General features: G+C 40.5%; 1 protein-coding gene and 1 pseudogene across 2 annotated transcripts in view; one reads left to right on the top strand and one right to left on the bottom strand.

The window, feature by feature from the left end:
* Positions 1-8,064: 8,064 nt before the first annotated feature.
* On the top strand, positions 8,065-11,654 carry LOC142850664 (solute carrier family 22 member 27-like; annotated as a pseudogene).
* An 8,149-nt stretch (positions 11,655-19,803) lies between these two features.
* The window catches only part of LOC142851067 (solute carrier family 22 member 19-like), a 29,315-nt gene continuing 29,143 nt past the window's right edge, over positions 19,804-19,975 (bottom strand). For both annotated transcript variants that reach the window (XM_075974965.1, XM_075974966.1), the window contains one exon: positions 19,804-19,967. In XM_075974965.1, the coding sequence (XP_075831080.1) occupies positions 19,907-19,967 (61 nt within the window). In that variant the 3' untranslated portion in view covers positions 19,804-19,906. The remainder of the gene's footprint in view (positions 19,968-19,975) is intronic.

Raw genomic sequence — 19,975 nt, 5'->3', positions numbered from 1 at the left:
GAGGGTCTGCTGAGTTATTTCTGAGTATATTTCTGTTTGTTGGGTATATTTCTTTCAGGATTCCTTCTTTACTTATAGTTTGGAATCCTGACTATACTATACCACAGAATATTTCTTCTCTTATTATGTTTGTTGGGAGTTCTATACACCTCTTGAATTCGGATGTCTGTCTTCTGTACGTTTGGGAAGTTTTCTGCTATAATTTTTCCTTAATGATCCTCCATTGCATTTTACCTCTCCCTTTCCACACCATGAATTCTCTGTATTGGCTTCCTAAACATGGTCCAGAGATAATTGGGATATGCTGTCTTTGTGCCTTTTCTTAGAGGAATGTCTACATGGCATTTGGCTACATCAGGTGAGTTGTTGAAGTTGTCATGGTTGTGTGCAAAGGGCCAAGGGTAGAGCTGGATACTAAACACCAAGATAACCAGCTGGGATAAAAACCCTGGTCTTTACATTCTGTGAACTTGCTGGAGAAAGATACCAAACTTAAGAAGTAAAGTCTGTCTACTATCAGAGGGCTGTGGTTAGCACCACAGGCCAAAGTAAACTCTATGACTTCAGAAACACAGGCTTTTGGTCCAGAACTGGCCTTTAAGATTGAAAGCTTCAGAGCCTGGCAGTGGTGGTGTACATCTTTAATTCCAGTATTAGGGAGGCAGAGGCAGAGGCAGAGGCAGGCAGATCTCTGTGAGACTGAGGCCAGTCTGGTCTACAAGAGCTAGCTTCATGACAGGCTTCAAAGCTACAGAGAAACCTTGTCTTGATGAGCACGCCACAGACAAATAAATATCTTGGTTCCTTTTATTTTGAAGACAGGGTTTTTTTTGTGGCTTTGGATGTACCAGCTCTGTAGACAGGCTGGCCTTAAATTTACAGAGTTCCACCTGCCTCTGCCTCCAGAGTGGTAGAATTAGAGACATAAACCACCACCACCTAGTGTAACCTGGTTCTTTAATTGGCTTAACAAGGGTGAGTGGCTGAGTTAGGGTAGGCAGGACATATTAGCTGGTCCTAACTCCAGTAACAGGAGAAGGCTCTCATCAAATGTAGCTCTTCTGCCTTAAAGTCCTCTGTCTTCCAACTATGAGAAATATTGTTTTACTTTATCTTTGAATCAATTATAATTTATCAGGGGCTGGTGCGCAGTAGTGTCCTCATTCTACAGATGGTGAGACCTAGGCTCACAGAGATAAGAACTTTTACAATAAACTGAAGTGTAACTACTCACCTTGCGCTTCCTATCATTCTAATGCCTCACTAAATAAACCTGAGGCCACCTAAGGCACCATACTTTAATGACCTTTAATCATGGTACTTAGAATGTGGAGAGAGGAATTTCAGGATTTGAAAGTCATCCAAGATGACAACGGTAAATAGGACATGTTGGGAGGCCCTTGGAGACTAGGGAGACAGTGTCCATAGTCCAGCTATAAAACTTCAGGGCCATGGCACCAGCAAGTGATGTGGGATTTCCCCTCTGTATGCTGTGATTACCACTGATAAAAAAGGAACTGCTTTGGGCCTATAGCATAGCTATAGGGGAACAGAGCTAGGTAGGGAAAAGTAAGCTGGGAGAAAGGAGGCAGAGTCAGGAGAAGCCATGTAGCCCTCCTAGAGACAGATGCCGGATGGAGCTTTGCCAGTAAGCCACTGTCACGTGGCGATACACAGATTAATGGAGATGGGTTAAATTAATATGTAAGAGTTATCCAATAAGAAGCTAGAGCTAATGGGCCAAGCAATGATTTAAATAATATGGTTTTTGTGTGATTATGTTGGCATTCTGAGCTGCTGGGGACCAACAAGTGGCCCCCTCCTCTTACAAGCAAGTGTTAGTTGAGGTATTTACCACTGCAAGTTTTCTATTTTTGGTAATGTTTTCTGTAAAAGGAAGCCTAAGTCACTTAGGGATCAGAGTCATGTTGCTCAATAAAGAGTAAAACACCCCTGCAAGTGGGTTAATTAGCTTCAGGTAGGGATGAGTTCCTGATTTTATATCCACAACAGAAGGTTCAGTCTTGAAACCATAAAACACAATTGACTGTAATGGACTGAGCAGGTTTTATTCATATATTTTCACATGCTTATTCACGCATACTTAAAAAAGAAGAAATTGGAAGGCAAGAATTTGAGAGAGGAGGGAGGGAGGAAAATGAAGAGAAGAGTGATATATTTCAATAAAAATGTATGAAAATAAATTTTAGATTAAAAAATGTAGCTTAGCAATTAAGAGTGCTTGGTGTTGCTGCAGAGGACACAGGTTCCAGTGCCAGTAACTATGGTAACTCCAGTTCCCAGGGATCTGATGCCCTCTTCTGGCCCATGCTGGTATTGCTCACTGATACATTCAGGCAAACACACATATCCATAAAATAAAGCTTAAGAAATGAAATTCTATACAGAATGTCACAGCCTAGAGACAGTCAGCAGCCAGGGCTAGTTTAAAATGAACTCCTGGGTCTTCATAGAAGCAGCTGTGGCCTTCCTCTCAGCTAGCTTGCACAGAAGCAAAAGGAACTTTATTCTGAGATTGGAATAGCTTAGAAGAGCCGTTCATTTAGGTTATTACCATGTGGAGAGGTGACTATCCCATGTTGTGTATTGTGTCCTTTGCTGTGTGAGGATTATGGCGTTGATTCTTCTTTTGAATGTGTCTTTTAGATCATACAGCATGATCTATTTATCTTTTAAGTCATATATTAAGATACATTTTTTCAGTTTTGTTCTGTAAAACTCTTATCTGCCTAAGTGATTTGACTTGTATTCTCCTGTCCTTATTTAAATTGTTCAAAGTACAACCCAGAGCCTTATCCTAAGGATGTCAGCATATATGGAATATAAAATCTGTGCCAGGATGGCTCCTCTTTTAACATCAGCCACCTCTGGATGTATGTTCTTTTAAATAAGATTTTGTTTATTAAACTTTTAAGTGTGTGGAATGCTTTATCCCTGGGAAGGCATATTAAGTCTAGAACAGCATAACCTCCTGCCTTGTAGAAAAATATTTCTGAGACAAAATTTTTGATGTTCAATCAGGTAGCCTTGATCCCATCCATTTCTCTCCAGGGCAGTTACCATGCTGTCCTTGTAATTAACCAACTAAATTCTTAGATTAAAAAACTCAATGACCACTGAGTTTTCAAATTACAAATATGAGTCAAGTAGTCTACTGTACCTTTCAGTAATAGGAAAAGGATTTGTGTGTGGAACAAAGTTTTGGCCTTCAGAACAGAACAGGAGGAATAGTTTATGGTGTACACTGTAGAGTGAAATAGGGTAGGCAAACAGCTGCTGGAGTCACCGTTGTGACATAGACCTGATGGCAGCAGGAAGAATGATGTTGTAATTTCCCAGCATGTATTGATTTATGTCAGGGAATGAAGATGGACCAGATTGGCGGGTGTTCAATTTGCAAAGGTTAAATTGAGCCAATGAACATTGACTTTTCAACAAGGGGACTCTTCTATGCAGATAAGTTTAATTCTTCTTGTCATGGTTATATCCATTAACTGTAGCTTTGTACGTCATGCCACACATCTCCGGAGCTAACATTGCACATAGGGGCATATTGAAATAATATCTTATTAATGATATTCCCTCATTCAGGGGTGGTTTGTGGTTTTAGTTTGCAGAGCCAGCATACCTATGTCTGTTTTCAGTTATGCTTGTTTAATTTTTATAACTTAATTTATTTTTTAAAAGAAAACAAACTATCTTTTTTCATTATACATATCAATCCCAATTCCCACTCCATCCCCTCCTCCCATACCCTCTACCTACCTCCCACCCCACTCCCATCCACTCCTCAGAGAGGGTAAGGCACATTGTTTAGGGCAAGGTCCAAGGCTTTCCTACTTTATCCAGGCTGAGCAAGGTATCCATTCAAAGAAAATGGGTTCCCAAAAAGCCAGTACATGCAGTAGGGATAAATCCTGGTGCCACTGCCAGTGACCCTGCAGTCTGCCCCAGCCATACAGCTGTCACCCACATTCAGAGGGTCTAGTTTGATCCTATGCTGGTTCCTTCTCTGTCCGGCTGGCGTTGGTGAGCTCTTTTTAGCTCAGATAAACTGTTTTAGTGGGTGCCCCCATCATGGTCTTACCTCTTTGCTTATATTTTCACTCCTCCCACTTTTGCAACTGGACTTTGGAGGCTCAGCCAAATCTCTACTGTGGGTCTCTGCCTCTGTTTCCATCAGTTGCTGGATGAAGGTTATATGGTAATATTTAAGACATTCATCAATCAGACTACAGGGCAAGACCAGTTCAGGCCCCCTCTCCTCTATTGCTTAGGGTCTTAGCTGGAGTCATTCTTGTGGATTCCTGGGAATTTCTCTAGTGCCAGGTGTCTTGCTCACCCCATAATGGCTCCCTCAATCAAAATATCTCTTTCTTTGCTTTCATCTCTCTCCTTCCTCCATCTTGATTATCCCACTCTCCCCTGTTCTTCCCTCCTCTTTTACTTCCACCCACTTTTTTTTTCTCTCCACCCACATGCTCCCAATTTTGTCAGGCAATCTTCTTTATTTCCCCTTGCCAGGTGGATCTGTGTATGTTTTTCTTAAGGTTCACCTTGTTACTTAGCATCATGAACTATAGGTCAGTGTTCTTTGCTTTACAGCTAATATCCACTTTTGAATGAATAACAACTTTAAGATACCATTTTACACCAGTCAGAACGGCTAAGATCATAAACACCAATAATAGCTTATGCTGGAGAAGATGTGAAATGGAACATTGCTGGTGGGAATGCAAACTTGTACAACCACTTTGTTGTACATTTGTTCAACTATGAAAAGCATTTGTTCAACTATGCTCATAACAGCACTATTTGTAATAGCCAGAACCTGGAAACAACCTAGGTGCCCCTCAATAGAAGAAATGATAAAGAAGGTGTGGCACATATACACACACATTAGAGTTCTACTCAGTGGTGAAAAACAATGACATCTTGAATTTTGCATGCAAATGGGTGGAAATAGCAAACACTTTACTGAGTAAGATATCCCAGACCCACGGCATGGTTGCATCACCTACATATGATGCAGCAGCTATATAAGCCCTTGCGTGCATTTGTGAGTTCCCATTATCTGTGTATGACATAGCTACATCATCCCCCTGTGCACATGAGCTAGGCAGCCTTTAAAAACTGGATGAGTCATCTTCAGCGCTCTCTCTCTCTCTGCACACTGACTTCACCAGGCCTGTACACGTCTCCTCTAATAAATTCCTAAGTGGGTTTGTTGCGTGTTTCATGCTTTCTTCTCACTCACACCAAGTAATTTCACTAGGTTTCTCGCTAGCCCCATAATGTCTCCCTCTATCAAGATATCTCTTTCTTTGCTCTCCCTCTCTGTCCTTTCCCCAACTTGACCCCTTTATGTTCTCCTCTCCCTTTCTTCCATCCTCACTCCCCTTCTACCGTCTACCTTCCCCCAACTCTCCTAATTTACTCAGGAGATCTTGGTTCTTTGCCATTTCCGTGGGGATCCATGTATGTCTCTCATGGAGTCTCCATGTTTCCTGGCTTCTCTGGGGTTGTGGAATGTAGGCTGATTATCTTTTGCTTATGTCTAATATTCAATTATGAGTGAGTATATACCATGTTTGTCTTTTTGCATCTGGGTTACCTCACTCAGGATGGACTTTTCTAGTCCTATACATTTGCCTGCAAATTTCAAGATGTCATTGTTTTTATCTGCTGAGTAGTACTCCATTGTGTAAATGTATACATTTTCTTTATCCATTATTTAGTTGAGGGGCATTTATGTTGTTTCCAGGTTGTGGCTCTTACAAACAATGTTGCAATTAACATAGTTGAACAAATATCCTTTTGGTATGATTGTGCATCCTTTGGGTATATGTCCAAGAGTGGTACTGCTGGGTCTTGAGGTAAATTTATACCCAATTTTCTGAAAAACTGCCACACAAGTCCAAACGGATCAAAGACCTCAGCATAAATCCAGCCACACTGAACCAGATAGAAGAGAAAGTGGGAAGTACACTTGAACACATTGACAGAGGAGACCAATTCCTGAATATAACACCAGTAGCACAGACACTGAAAGAAACAATTAATAAATAGATCCTCCTGAAACTGAGAAGCTTCTGTAACACAAAGGAAAAATCAACAAGACAAAACGGCAGTCTACAGAATGGGAAAAGATCTTCACCAACCCCACATCCGATAGAGGGCTAATCTCTAAAATATACAAAGAACACATGAAACTAGACATCAAAATACCAAATAGTCCAATTAAAAATGGGGTATAGCTCTAAACAGAGAATTCTCAACAGAAGAATCTCAAATGGACAAAAGGTACTTAAGGAATTGTTCAACATCCTTAGCTGTCAGAGAATGCAAATCAAAACAGCTCTGAGATACCATCTTACATCTGTCAAAATGGCTAAGATAAAAAACACTAATGAAAGCTTATGCTGGAGAGGATGTGGAGTAAGGGAAACTTTCTTTACTGGTGGAAGTGCAAACTTGTATAGTCAATAATTACTTTTAATTTGTATCTATCTATCTATCTATATATATGCTTTTAGAATTTCATATGGGAGTATTGCATGGAAAAAATTTCTAATCCTTTCCCATGAATAGTTCCTCCCATGCCCCTAACTTCCTCTCAAATTCATGACCTCTTCTTTAATTATTGCTATTGCATATACACACATATGTACATATGTGAGACCCACTGAGTTCATCTAGTGTTACTCATATGTCCATGTGTTTATGGTTGAACACTTGGGATTGCATAACCTACTGGGGCTTATATACCTGAGTACTACTTAGTGACTAAGTAGCAAAGAAAGGAAATAAATCACATGATCCTGACACTAAATATTTATTTAAAAAACAGACCAACAGAAGATGAACTGCATGGGATTTTTTTTTTTTTATTAGAAGGCGGGTCACAGAAAAGCGGAAAAAGCTCAGGGATGGGCCTCAGGTGCTATCAGATGGCTGTATCTGGTTTTGGTTATTAGAAATTAGGGATTAGTTTGCGTATTCCCAAAGGATTTGCTTAATGTTTAGAAAGCCATTTGCTCACCAAAAGTGAGAACAGTAAATGGTTATTAGGAAGGTGAGAGATTGCCCAGAGTGATTGGGTTCTACAGCTGCAACATTACATCTTCTCCAGAAACCTGAAGGTCTAATCAGTTGATTAGCCTTTATCTGTAGTGATAACTCCTTTTCAGGAAATCTCATTCACATGTGTATGTGTATACATATATGTATATATGCTAATATATGTGTATATACATATATGTGTACGTGTGTATATTATACACATAGAGATGAATTTAAAATAGTAAAATATTCCTTCTTGTGTACCTCTTTATTATTCACTGACTTGTAAGCTATTCAACACTTAACTTCCACATATTGTACTTCTGATATTTGAACACAAGCAATGATCACATTTACTATCTGAAACATCAAATATATATGTGAACTTTACACTGGTGAACTTTAAGGCCCTGCCTTTGGCCAGCCTCCCACATCGTTGAGCAATATATTTGCAGTGGGAATGAATTGATCAAAATCAGGTCATGTAGCAAAAGTGGAGAATTGCACCATAAATCTTTCGCATTAACTTCTAGATCATGTTCATTAATTTTGTTAAACAAATTCAAGACCAAACAAAATATTCCCAAGGAATAGAAAATGGAAAACACCATGCTGTAGCTCCTGAAAAATTGTACCTGTGGCTTCATGCCGTGGAACTGATTAACTCTGGTTTATTGTCAGGCTGACCGTAGGAACAGTGCAGTTTCTCAGAAAATAAATGTTTAACAGACTAGATTACAGAAAAAAATATTGGCAGATTTTTTTGGGTTACTTTTCAGGAAACAAGTCCTGCTCTAATACCAAGAACACAACATATCACATTTCTATGACATTGGTGTGTCATGAAGACGGGCATATTGAGAAGAGCTCAAGATCAAACCTATTTATTGTGTTTCTGTAAAACAGAACTTCATTTAAATGTTTGTACTCCCATAAGTATAAGCCTTTCCACTTTCCACTGGAGACAGTCTTTCAGCCTCAATGGCCTTTCAGGATCTTTTGATTGAGTCAGAAGCATGGGAAGATTCCAGATCCTTCAGATGGTTTTCCTTCTAATCTGCAATGTCACGGTGGCTCCTCAGACTCTTTTGGAGAACTTCACTGCAGCCATGCCTGGTTATCACTGCTGGATTTACATCCTTGACAATGACACTGTATCTGACATTAACAGTGGGATCCTGAGCCAAGATGACCTCCTGAGGATCTCCATCCCACTGACTCCAACCCAAGGCCAGAGAAGTGTTGTTGCTTTGTCCAACCACAGTGGCATCTCCTTCATTTGAATGGCACTTTCTCCAATGTGACAAAGCCAGACAGAGCACTGTGTGAATGGCTGGATGTATGACCGAAGAACCTTCCTCTCCACTACTGTGACTGAGGGAAGTGGCTTCAATAATACCAGCCCCTAACTGAATTCATTATAACAGTTTAGCAATAGCACAAATAGTGTATATTCATTGAGCTCAGTTATTTCCTGATTAAGTGCAAAAGTTTTATTCAATAATTCTAATGATTTAAACATAAATAAAGATTTATGCCGGGCGGTGGTGGCGTACGCCTTTAATCCCAGCACTTGGGAGGCAGAGACAGGCGGATCTCTGTGAGTTCGAGACCAGCCTGGTCTACAAGAGCTAGTTCCAGGACAGGCTCCAAAACCACAGAGAAACCCTGTCTCAAAAAACCAAAAAAAAAAAAAAAAAGATTTATGTTTCTCATCCTTTTATTCCAAAAATGACCTCAGATTAAGAGTAGGATTGAGAATTAAATTTGACAATAGGGCCATTTAGCAAAATAACAACAGTAGCTTCTTCTTCAGGGCTTATCTCCTTCCAAGCCATGAGATTCTAAGTGAGTTTACAGTATCAGGCATGACTTTCTTGCTCTATAGAAGGCTTCAAATGCAATTAGAAATGATTGTCTTCCTATACAGTTATGGTACTATTGCATCAGTGACCGTGCTGTCTTGTAGAATGTAGGGTAAAGTGCTAGGTAAGTCCATGGATGTCTTTTCTCTGCCTTCAGTCTACATAGCAATGTCTGCATCTATGAAATGCAGCAAACAAGTAGTTTGCAGTTTGGTTTGACAATGTTTTCTGTGTCAGTCAAACAAATGTGTGTGGTGACTTCAGAAATAGGGTCTTAACATTTAGTTACAGTAGGTAACCATGAGCAACAGTAACAGCTTATGTTGTTTGGGGGACCTGTGGGGCTTCCCTGAGCAGTAACTCATGTAACATTATTATATATACCTGGCACTGGGATTACTGCTTAACATCCCGGTTCTTCAGGGAGCATCATTGTCAATGCAAGTATTGTACCTTCTTTCAAATTCCTTCTTTTAAATTTTATTTTGAATACAGCCTACTTAAGAGTGAATTTCCACAAGCCTTTACGGACATGCTTCAGGGAGATGCTGGAGGGAAGGATTGGACTGAGGAAAAGGAAGGATGAAAGTAATATGATTATATTTTAATTTAAATATTTTAAGAGCAATAAAAAGAATTTGAAAAAGGAAGAAACACCCTGATACATGAACTCACAGAAACAGTGATTGCTTGCACAAGACCAGCACATGTTTAAGCCATTCGAAATTCCAGCATAGAATGCAGCAACATTCAGGAGGCACCAGTCCTAGCTGAAGATCTGTTAGTAGTTGATGGTTGCTAAGGGAGGGGCTATTATCTTACTTTAGGGGTATGGCCAATACTAGGTTACCTATGCTTTAGTGTACATATAGGCAACCTTAACCAAAGAAAATAATATGGACAAAAGAAAAAGAACATGGGGTTTGTAGAGGGATGTTTTCAGTCATCTTGGAGGGAGTTCTAGGGAATATAAAAGTTGGATGTTATAGTGTTTTGTATACATGTATGAGATTTCTAAGAATGAATTAAATAATATAAGAAAATATATGTAAAACATAAAATTCTTGTGTGTCTAATTAAAGGGCCCATTTGTTGTGACAAGTCAGCATTATTCATCTTTGATTTATTTATTTTATTTTTTTAAAAAAGAAAACAAACTATTTTTTCTCATTATACATACCAATCCAAGTTCCCAGCTTTGTTTTCAAAGTTAAATTATCTAGAAGGCTGTACAAAGCCCAAGTGTTAGCTAAATATGTAGTTCATGACAGAATGCATCTGGAGCATTTGTGAGGCCCAAGATTCAGTATTGAGCACTGAAGAGAAACTCCCAGTAATTCACATTCCTTTGTTGACCAGAATGTGGGTAATTGCTAGTACATTCCACCCATGCATGGGCACTGAGTTTCACCCTCTGTATTGCCAAAAGTTTGCAAGTAAATAAGTAAAGTAAAAAGAGTTATCAGGCTCTATCTTGGTGTTTATCAGATGAGTCATGGAAAGGCTGTACACTGATATATAGGATCCAGTAAAAAAAATTTAAGTATCGTGAATTGTTGCACTCTATGGACTCATTTGAGAACTTCTGAGCATAGGTCGTAAGCCACTACTCACTCTCAGCTAAATGAATAGAGTAAGATTCCTGAGGGGAGGTGTATTAAAGCTGAGACTAGATGGTAGAAGTCAGGTGATAATGAAATGGGAAGCTGGAGAGGAAGATGGGTTTAGTGGATTGGAAGCTCATATTGAAGAATTTTGAACAAATTACACAACAGGCTGACATGCTGGTTTACATCTCTTCCAGTGGGACCTGGTGTGTGGATCTCAGGTACTAGGTTCAGTGTCTAAATTTATATTCATGATTGGAAATTTGATAGGACCTTTCTTAGCTGGACACTTATCAGACAGGTGAGTGTCTGCTTTGTAGCTGTCTCTGCATGTGAGTTTTTTCATCAGCTACAACCCACTCGCTCTAGAAAAGTCATTGCAGATTTGTTCCTCTAAGTGCGCCTTTGACCTTAGAGATCAATAATCACAAATAGATATTTTAGTTAATGTTTAAAAGTTTTTGTGTTGTGCTGACACAGTACTAACTCTTATTGTATATGTAAGAGGTTCAACAAAGGTTAAGAGAATATGGCAGATGTGATTTAGAAAAAAGAGAAAAGTCAACCATAGGGATTATACAAATGCTTCCTGTTTGTTATACAAATGCTTCCTGTTTGTTGTCTTCAACAAATGTTTTGTTCCCTGATGTGATCTTTGTCTTTTCCTCGGGTTTGGGAGGAGGTTAGTCTTCACGGGTGTTTTACTGCTGATGCCATCAGTGGGGCCTGTGCAGCTGGGGCTCCCACCTTCCTCATCTACTGCTTAGCTTGCTTTCTCAAAGGGGCTTGTGTCTTACCCATATACACAAGTAGTGTTTTGCTCAGTAAGTCAGAGATTTTTACAGACATTGTTCAAGGTTTTGTTTGATGTGAATGTCCTTCCCAACCTTGGTAGAAATCAAGATTTATTTTTCTTTCTTTCAGTGATAGAATGGACAAGCCCTAAGTTTAAAACATTGGTGACAACATTGACATTATGTGCTCAAACTTTGGACTCATACTAATGTCAGGCCTGGCATTTGTATTACAAAACTGGCACCACCTCCAGCTGTTAATGTCTGTGCCAATATTTTTCCTCCTCTATGTTTGGCAATCCTGAGATTAAATCAGGACATAAGAAATGCATTTGTCACAATCTCTGTGAGCTCACATATGTGTTAGTACTGTTGGGTCTGGAAGACTAAGTTTCATTGGCATCATCATTCCTCTGAGTGATTTAATTAGGGAAAATGTATTCAGAAGTTCTTAAGGGACATAGGATAAACAAATATTCCCTACAAGGTAACAAGATATTTGGAAATTATTTGGAGAAACATCTATCACATTCAAGTTCTATGACCTCCAGTAAAATCTGTATCCATATGAGGGGGACAGACCAATGTAGCTCCAGGTCTACATTCTAAGAATACAGGTGCACTGAATGGCTGATCATTTCCTGTTTTCCTAGGCAATGTACCTCATGATATAAAATTTTACATTTTTTGCTATAATTGAATGATTGATAGGTATTAGATCTTAGATCTTTAAAAGTCTATTCAAGAATAAATTTAGGGAGATCCATCCAGAAGGGTAAGTGTGTGCCTGACTGGCCGTATGGTTCCAGAATGGAGTACAGGCCCCCTCCAATTCCCTAAATGTTTCTGGCCATTCAGGTGGGGCTTTCACTATTTACCCCATTGCATCTTGCCCCCAAGAACTCCTTTCCATCTGCGTGGTCCTACGATCTCCCAGCTCAGCCTGCTTCGAGGCTGAGGGTCTGGGGAGCCAGTGGTGAGTGTTCCTGCCACAGGGGCTTCTTTGTTTCACACAACCCTGCTCCCTCCAAGCCGGCCCTTTTCTTTGCGAGGTCCTTGATCCAGCAAGAGGCCCTGCTCCTGTACTGAGGAGATCCATCCAGAGGGGTAAATGTGTGCCCTCCAGGCGGGATGGTCCCAGAATGGAGTACAGGGCCCCTCCAATTCCCTAAACATTTCTGGCCATCCAGCGGGGCATTTCCCTGGCTACTGGCTTTCTCTATTTACCACACCCCATCTTGCTCCCAGGCACTCCTTTCCATCTGCGGGGTCCTTAGATCTACCAGCACAGTTTGCTTCAGGGCAGAGGGGATCTGAGAGCCAGCTCCAGTGCTGAGGGGGCCTAAGAGAGGGTAGACCAAGAAACACCCCCAAGTACACAGTCAGCTACAGCAAAGATGGGACCAAGATGCCCAGACTTTCCTGGCCTCATTTCAAAGAAGAGATGGGCAAGCACCAGTGCAAGAATTCCTTCAACAACCTGAAAAGCAACATGATTACACCAGAATCCAGCAAACACACAACAGGAAGACTTGAAGACCCTAATCCAGAAGAAGTAGAAGAAATCATCTTAAACGTAACATTATGAAAATGATAGAGACCCTTAAACAGGATGTGAAAAACTCCCTTAAAGAAATGGAAGAGAAGACAAACATAACGTTAGAAGAAATTAATAAATCCCTCAAAGATACCCAAGAAAACCAAGAAAACACAATCAAACAGGTAAAGAAAACAGTTCAAGACTTGAAGACCGAAATAGAGGTAATAAAGAAAACACAAAATGAGGGATGGCTGGATACAGAAAATCTGGGTAAATGAACAGGAACTACAGAGACAAGTATAACCAACAGAATACAGAAGAGACAAGAAAGAATTTCAGGCACTAATGATACTATAAAGGAAATGAACTCATTGAGCAAAGAAAACAGCAAATCTAACAAATTCTTAACACAAAACATGCAGGACATCAGGGACACCATGAAAAGACCAAAACTAAGAATAATAAGGGTAGAAGAAGGAGAAGAATTCCAGCTCAAAAGCCCCAAATATATATTCAACAAAATTACAGAAGAAAACTTTCCCAACCCAAATAAGGATATCCATATGAAGGTACAAGAAGCATACAGAACACCAAATAGAGTGGGTCAAAAAAAATCCCCTCGCCATATAATGATCAAAACACAAAACATACAGAATAAGAAAGAAAATTAAGAGCTACAAAGGAAAAAGATCAAGTAACATATAAAGGTAAACTATCAGAATCACACCTGACTTCTCTATGGAAACCCATGAAAGCCAGAACGTCTTAGAGACAAGTGCTGCAGACACTAAGAGACCATAGATGCAAGCCCAGACTACCATACCCAGCAAAGCTTTCTTTCACCATCAATGGAGAAAACAAGATATTCCAGGACAAAAACAGATTTAAACAAAACATATCCACAAACCCAGCCTTACAGAAAGTACTAGAAGGAAAACCACAACCCAAGAAAGCCAACAACACCCATAATGACACAGACATCTGACAACCCTCTACCAGCACAACTCAGAGAAGGGAAACACACAAACACTACCATGAAAAAAAAAATAACCGGAGTTAACAACTAATGGACTCAATTCACCTATAAAAAGGCACAGGTTTAGAGAATGGATATGAAAACAGGATCCAACATTCTGAGTTTACAAGAAACACACCTCAACCTCAAAGACAGACACTACCTCAGAGAAAAGGGTTGGGGAAAGGTTTTCCAAGAAAATGGGCCTAAGAAACAAGCGGGTGTGGCTATACTAATATCTAACAAAATTGATTTAAAAATAAAATCAATCAGAAAAGATGGAGAAGGACACATTATACTCACAACAGAAACAATTCATCTGGATGAAGTCTCAATCCTGAATATCTATGCCTTTAATATAAAAGCACCCACATATGTAAAAAAAAATTACTAGAATTCAAAGAATACATCAAACCCCACACACTAATAGTAGGAGATTTCAACACTCCTCTCTCATCAATGGACAGGTAAACCAGGTATGGGGAAACTATCAACCAATCACATCTAATTAGGGTGTGGCTACCTGGGGCCCAAGTAGAAATACTGGGAGATCCAGGTGCACCCTTCTCTCTCTCTGTGCTGTGCCCGCTGGACATATAGGATGTTGGACCTCCCACTCTTGTAGCATGAGTTTCCTTTTTCAACTATTAAAATATAATTGCCATTCTTGAGCTGGTCTGGTTATTTATCGTACTGACCTAATTCTCCAACACTTGGTGCCCAAATTAAAATATGTATATCACACCATTGACACTTATTCAGGTTTTCAGTGGGCAACTGCTTTAAGCTCAGAAAAAGCTGATTCAGTAATCACCCATTTATTAGAAGTAATGGCCATCATGGGTATACCTGCACAAATAAAGACAGATAATGCTCCAGCTTATATCTTTAGGAAAATAAAATGGTTTTTTGCTTATTATAATATTAAGCATGTTACAGGTATACCATACACTCCTACAGGTCAGGCAGTTATAGAAAGATCAACTCGAACTATAAAGGATATGCTAAACAAACAGAAAGGGGTGAAAAATACCCCCAGAAATAGATTATGTAATGCTTTATTAACCTTGAATTTTCTTAACGCTAATGAGAAAGGGACAACAGCAGCAGAGAGACGTTGGATAATGGAAAAGTCTGATGAATTAAATCAACTGGTTTATTTCAAGGGTGTGCTGACCTTGCAATGAAAGCCAGGAGATGTGCTGCATTGGGGAAGGGGTTTTGCTCTTGTTTCCACAGGAGAAGAAACCTGTGGATGCCATCAAAATTAATAAAGGTTCAGTTTGAAGAGAAGGAACCTCTTGGAAAGGAGAAATGACAGCTCATCCACAATGATGATAATCATATAGGTGGTAAGAAAAACATATAGAATGGGGGCAGGGTTCTGTTCTTTTTTCTTTTATTGAAAAAAAATTTCTGCCTCTTTCCAGCCTCCCATTTCCTTCCCCCTCCTCCCACTCCTCTCCCCCTCCCCCCACTCCTCTTCCCCTCCCTCTCCAGTCCAAAGAGCAGTCAGGGTTCCCTGCCCTGTGGAAAGTCCAAAGTCCTCCCCACTCCATCCAGGTCTAGGAAGGTGAACATCCAAACTGGCTAGGCTCCCACAAAGCCAGAACATGCGGTAGGATCAAAACCCAGTGCCATTGTCCTCGGCTTCTCAATCAGCCCTCCTTGTTCGCCACCTTCAGAGAGTCCGGTTTGATTACGTGCTCCATCAGTCCCAGTCCAGCTGACTTTGGTGAGCTCCCATTAGATCAGCCCCACCGTCTCAGTGGGTGGGCACACCCCTCGTCATCCTGACTCTCTTGCTCATTTTACTGACTATTTTTGCATCAATATTCATAAGTGATATTGGACTGTAATTCTGTTTCTTAGTAATGTCTTTATGTGTTTTGGGTGTCAGGGTAATTGTAGCCTCATAAAAAGAGTTTGGCGTCCTTCTGTTTCCATTGTGTGAAACAATTTGAGGAGTATTGGTATTAGTTCTTCTTTGAAAATCTTGTAGAATTCTGACCTGAAACCATCTGGTCCTGGGCTGTTTTTGGTTGTGAGACTTTTGATAACTGTTTCTATTTCTTTAGCAGTTATAGGTCTATTTAATTTGCTTATCTGGTCTTGATTTAATTTTGGTAAGTGATATTTATTCAGAAAGTTATTCATTTCCTTTAACTTTTCTAATTTTGTGAAGTACAGGTTTCCAAAATATGACTTAATGATTCTCTGGATTTCCTCTGTGTCTGTTGTTATGTCCCCTTTTTCATTTCTGATTTTGTGAACTTGGATATTCTCTCCTTGCATTTTGAATAGTTTATATAGAGGTTTGTCTATTCTGTTGATTTTCTCAAAGAACCAACTCTTTTGTCTCTTTGATTCTTTGTATTGTTTTCTTTGTTTCTACTTTGTTGATTTCAGCTCTCAATTTAATTATTTCCTGCCATCTATTTCTCCTGGGTGAGTTTGTTCCTTTTCGTTCTAGTTTTCAAATGATCTGTTAACTCACTGGTGAGGGATTTTTCAGCTTCTTTATGTAGGCATTTAATGCTGTGAACTTTTCTCTTAACACTGCTTTCATTGTTTCCCATAAATTTGGGTATGTTGTGTGCTCATTTTCGTTGAATTTTAGGAAGTCTTTAATTTCTTCCTTTGTTTCTTCCTTGACCTATTGATGATTCAGGTTAGGATCGTTTATTTCCATGTGTTTGTGGGCTTTCTGGAATTAGTGTTGCTGTTGAATTCTAATTTAAGACATGGTGATCCGATAAGATACATGGGGTTAATCCAGGCTTTTTTTTGTATCTGTGGAGATTTGCTTTTTTTTTTTTTTTACCTAGTATGTGGTCAATTTTTGCGAATGTTCCATGAGGTGTTGAGAAAAATGTATGTTCTTTTATGTTTGCATGGAATGTTCTATAGATGTCTGCTAAGTCCATTTGAGCCATAACATCTGTTAATTCCCTTATTTCTCTGGTAATTTTCTGTCTGACCATTCTGTCCAGTGGTGAGAGTGCCCTGTTGAAGTCTCCCACTATTAGAGTGTGGGGTTTAATGTGTGATTGAAGCTATAGAAGTGTTTCTTTTACATATGAGGGTGCCCTTGCATTCGAGGCATAGATGTTCAGTATTGAGAATTCCTCTTGATGAATTTTTCCTGTGACTAATATGAAATGCCCCTTTTTGCTGTGACACACTTCCTCCAGCAATACCACACCTACTCCCACAGAGCCAAACATTCTAAAATGCCACTTTGGGGAGCATTTTAATTCAAATCACCATAGGGGTGTATTTTGTGGTATAAGGTTACTGGGGTTGACCTTTCAAAGGAGTATTTGGTTCTTGGATTCATTCCAATTTTATATTCCTGTCATTTTCCTCTTTTCCTTCTCCTCTTCTTCTTTATTACCCTCCTATTCCTCCTCACCTTCCTTTTCCCACATACATTACTGGCCACTAGAAATGAATATCTTTACTCCAGAAATCCTTCTGTTGTTTTCAACCCTTAAATACTATGCCAAATGGCCAGGACCAGAAACCAAGGGAAGGGTCAGTCATAACAATCTTTCTGAGGCCCTACATCAGAGCTAAGATGGTCACCACCATACTGTTTAGAAACTTGGCAATCATCTTTGGCTGTAAAAATACTCTGTAAAATTTCCTTTAATATATTGTTGCTTTCTTCACACTATTTCTTTTAAAAAAAACTTTCTATTTATCCTTTGAGAATTTTATATAATGCACCCCAATCCTAGCCATCTCCCATCCCTCTCTATCTACCCTCTGCCACACACCCAACACCAACCAAAAAATTAAACAAACAAAAACAAGCAAGCAAGCATATAAGTAGACAAACAAAGTTCCTGTGAAAACTGCAATGTGCCACATTTTCTGACACAGGATACACTTTTACCCTAATAGCTTTACTTGCAAATGTTCATGGCAATGATTCATTTGGCTGGCTTGAGACCCCTACTACACTAACCAATTTTGGATTCTCACCAGGATTCCTCTCAGGTATCCCGTTGTTTCCCTGTGTCATGGACATTCTGTAGCTTTGATTCTGTTGTGCTGGCCCCTTCACATGCTCCAGCAGTTCATAGAGAGGGTAGATATTGGGGTGGGCCAGATCAATACTTTGGATATGTTCCTGGATGGTAGCCGAATTGATCAGTCCACATGCACTCCTGAACTCATGAACCAGCGCCAGCACTCCCATTTTGCCCCTCACATACCCTGCAAGAGCCAACTTTCCAGCATTGTGCCAGGTAGGGGCAGGACCAGTTCACCAGAGGCCACAGCCAACAATGGACAGGACTATCTCTCCCAGTGTCACACCCTCAGGCTGCTGTCCTGTGCCCGTGCTACCATGTCCAACTCACTGTGCTTCTCATGTAAGGCATGGGGCCACTCCACGGAGTGATAGAGCTAGCAAAGGGCAGGGCCAGCTTATCAGCTCTTGTGACTTCCAGGCCAGGTGTCCCATATTGCTCTGGTGAGGTGTGAGACTAGCTTTCCTGAGTTCATATTCTCAGGGCCAGCTCACTGGCAACATTGTCACCAGGGCCAGCTCTACTCTGTTGCCCAGGGGAGAAGTGGGGTCTCCTCTCCTGATGTTGCAACTGGTAAGGGATGAGACCAGCTATCCCACTTTCAGGACCAGCTCTCCCACCTGCCATAGGTGGCCAGCAGAGGGTGGACATCTCTTCCAAGCCCAAGCCACCAGAGTGCCTACAAAGGTTGTGGCAAGCTTTCCCAGGCTCACACCATCAGGGACAGCTCTCCCACACTTCCCAGGCAAAAGGTTGGAACAGCTCTCTTGAGTAGTGCAGCTGGTGAGGAGTGGGACTAACTAGTATTCCTACAGCAAGTGGGAATGGAGTCACCTAAGTATGGTGCTGGGATATCAGCATGGCTTCAGGTGACAGCACGGATGGTGAATGTAAACTTTGGTGAAACACAGACCATAGATATAAACACAGACTCCGGCTGAGATACGAACCCATGACCCTCGGTGGTACCTTAGACCCAGACATCCTCAAGGCAGCCTAGACCATAGACATCTGAGTGGCCCTAGTGCAACCCAGGACTCAGTAATCAATATAGACACCAGAAGCAGTAGGACCACAGACCCAAAGGACCTGGATGTAACCATGGTTTCAGGGGATAGGACAGACAATGGACAACTGTAAGGCCTTTGGTGGTACCTCGGACCATGTACATTAACACAGACTATGGCTACAATAGGTCCATGGACCCAGATATAGCCTTCAACATCAACCTGGATCAGAACATCACCATGATCATAGGTGGCGGTACAGAATACTCAGGTCAATTTGGTTCTCAGTGGTATCATGGCTTCCAGACAACTAAACTACCTCAAACAACAGCACAGACCATAGATAATCTGAGTGGCCCTTGGTGAGCACACGGGCCATAGACATCAAATCAGATCTCGGTTCTGACAAGGCCATGGACCAGGACATGATCTTTGGTGGCAGTGAGGACCTAGACATCTCCATGACCTTAGATGTCATCACAGGCTATTTAAATTAGTATGACCCCAGTGAAAGCAAGGAACCAAAGCTTAACTTGGCTTCAGGTTGCAGCAAAAGGCTCCTCCTACCTGCCTCTTCTTCACAGTGGAATCACCAGTTCCACTTCCATCCACAGCACATGAACTGCTGCACTTCTCTTTCTCTCCCATCTTTGCACCAAGTACTCTATCTTTCCCATGTTTCCATTATATGTTTGTTCATTGTAGTGGCAACTACTGCCCCACCACATGGAGCCAGGGCAGGCACTTGTGTGGCATCTTCACATTGCTTACTGTGAATAATAATATGTTTTTAAAAAATGATAATTTAGTAAAACAGTATAAAATACAATCCATATTTGTATCGGTGTTTAATGAAAAGCTTGCTAATATGTAGGAATGATCCTAGGGACACTGCATTCTGAGTGACATTTTTATTTATTCTGTTCTTTGAGCAGAGGGCAATTCCCAGAGTTCCTTAAAATGACGTCACTTTGATGATGGCACCTTCCTCCTTTGCTTGTCTTGAACCTTTCCACCTAGAACA

Source organism: Microtus pennsylvanicus, chromosome 5 (assembly GCF_037038515.1).
Source record: "Microtus pennsylvanicus isolate mMicPen1 chromosome 5, mMicPen1.hap1, whole genome shotgun sequence".
NCBI lineage: Eukaryota > Metazoa > Chordata > Mammalia > Rodentia > Cricetidae > Microtus > Microtus pennsylvanicus.
Note: the sequence above shows the minus strand (reverse complement) of the source record. Positions and strands in the feature narration are given on the sequence as shown.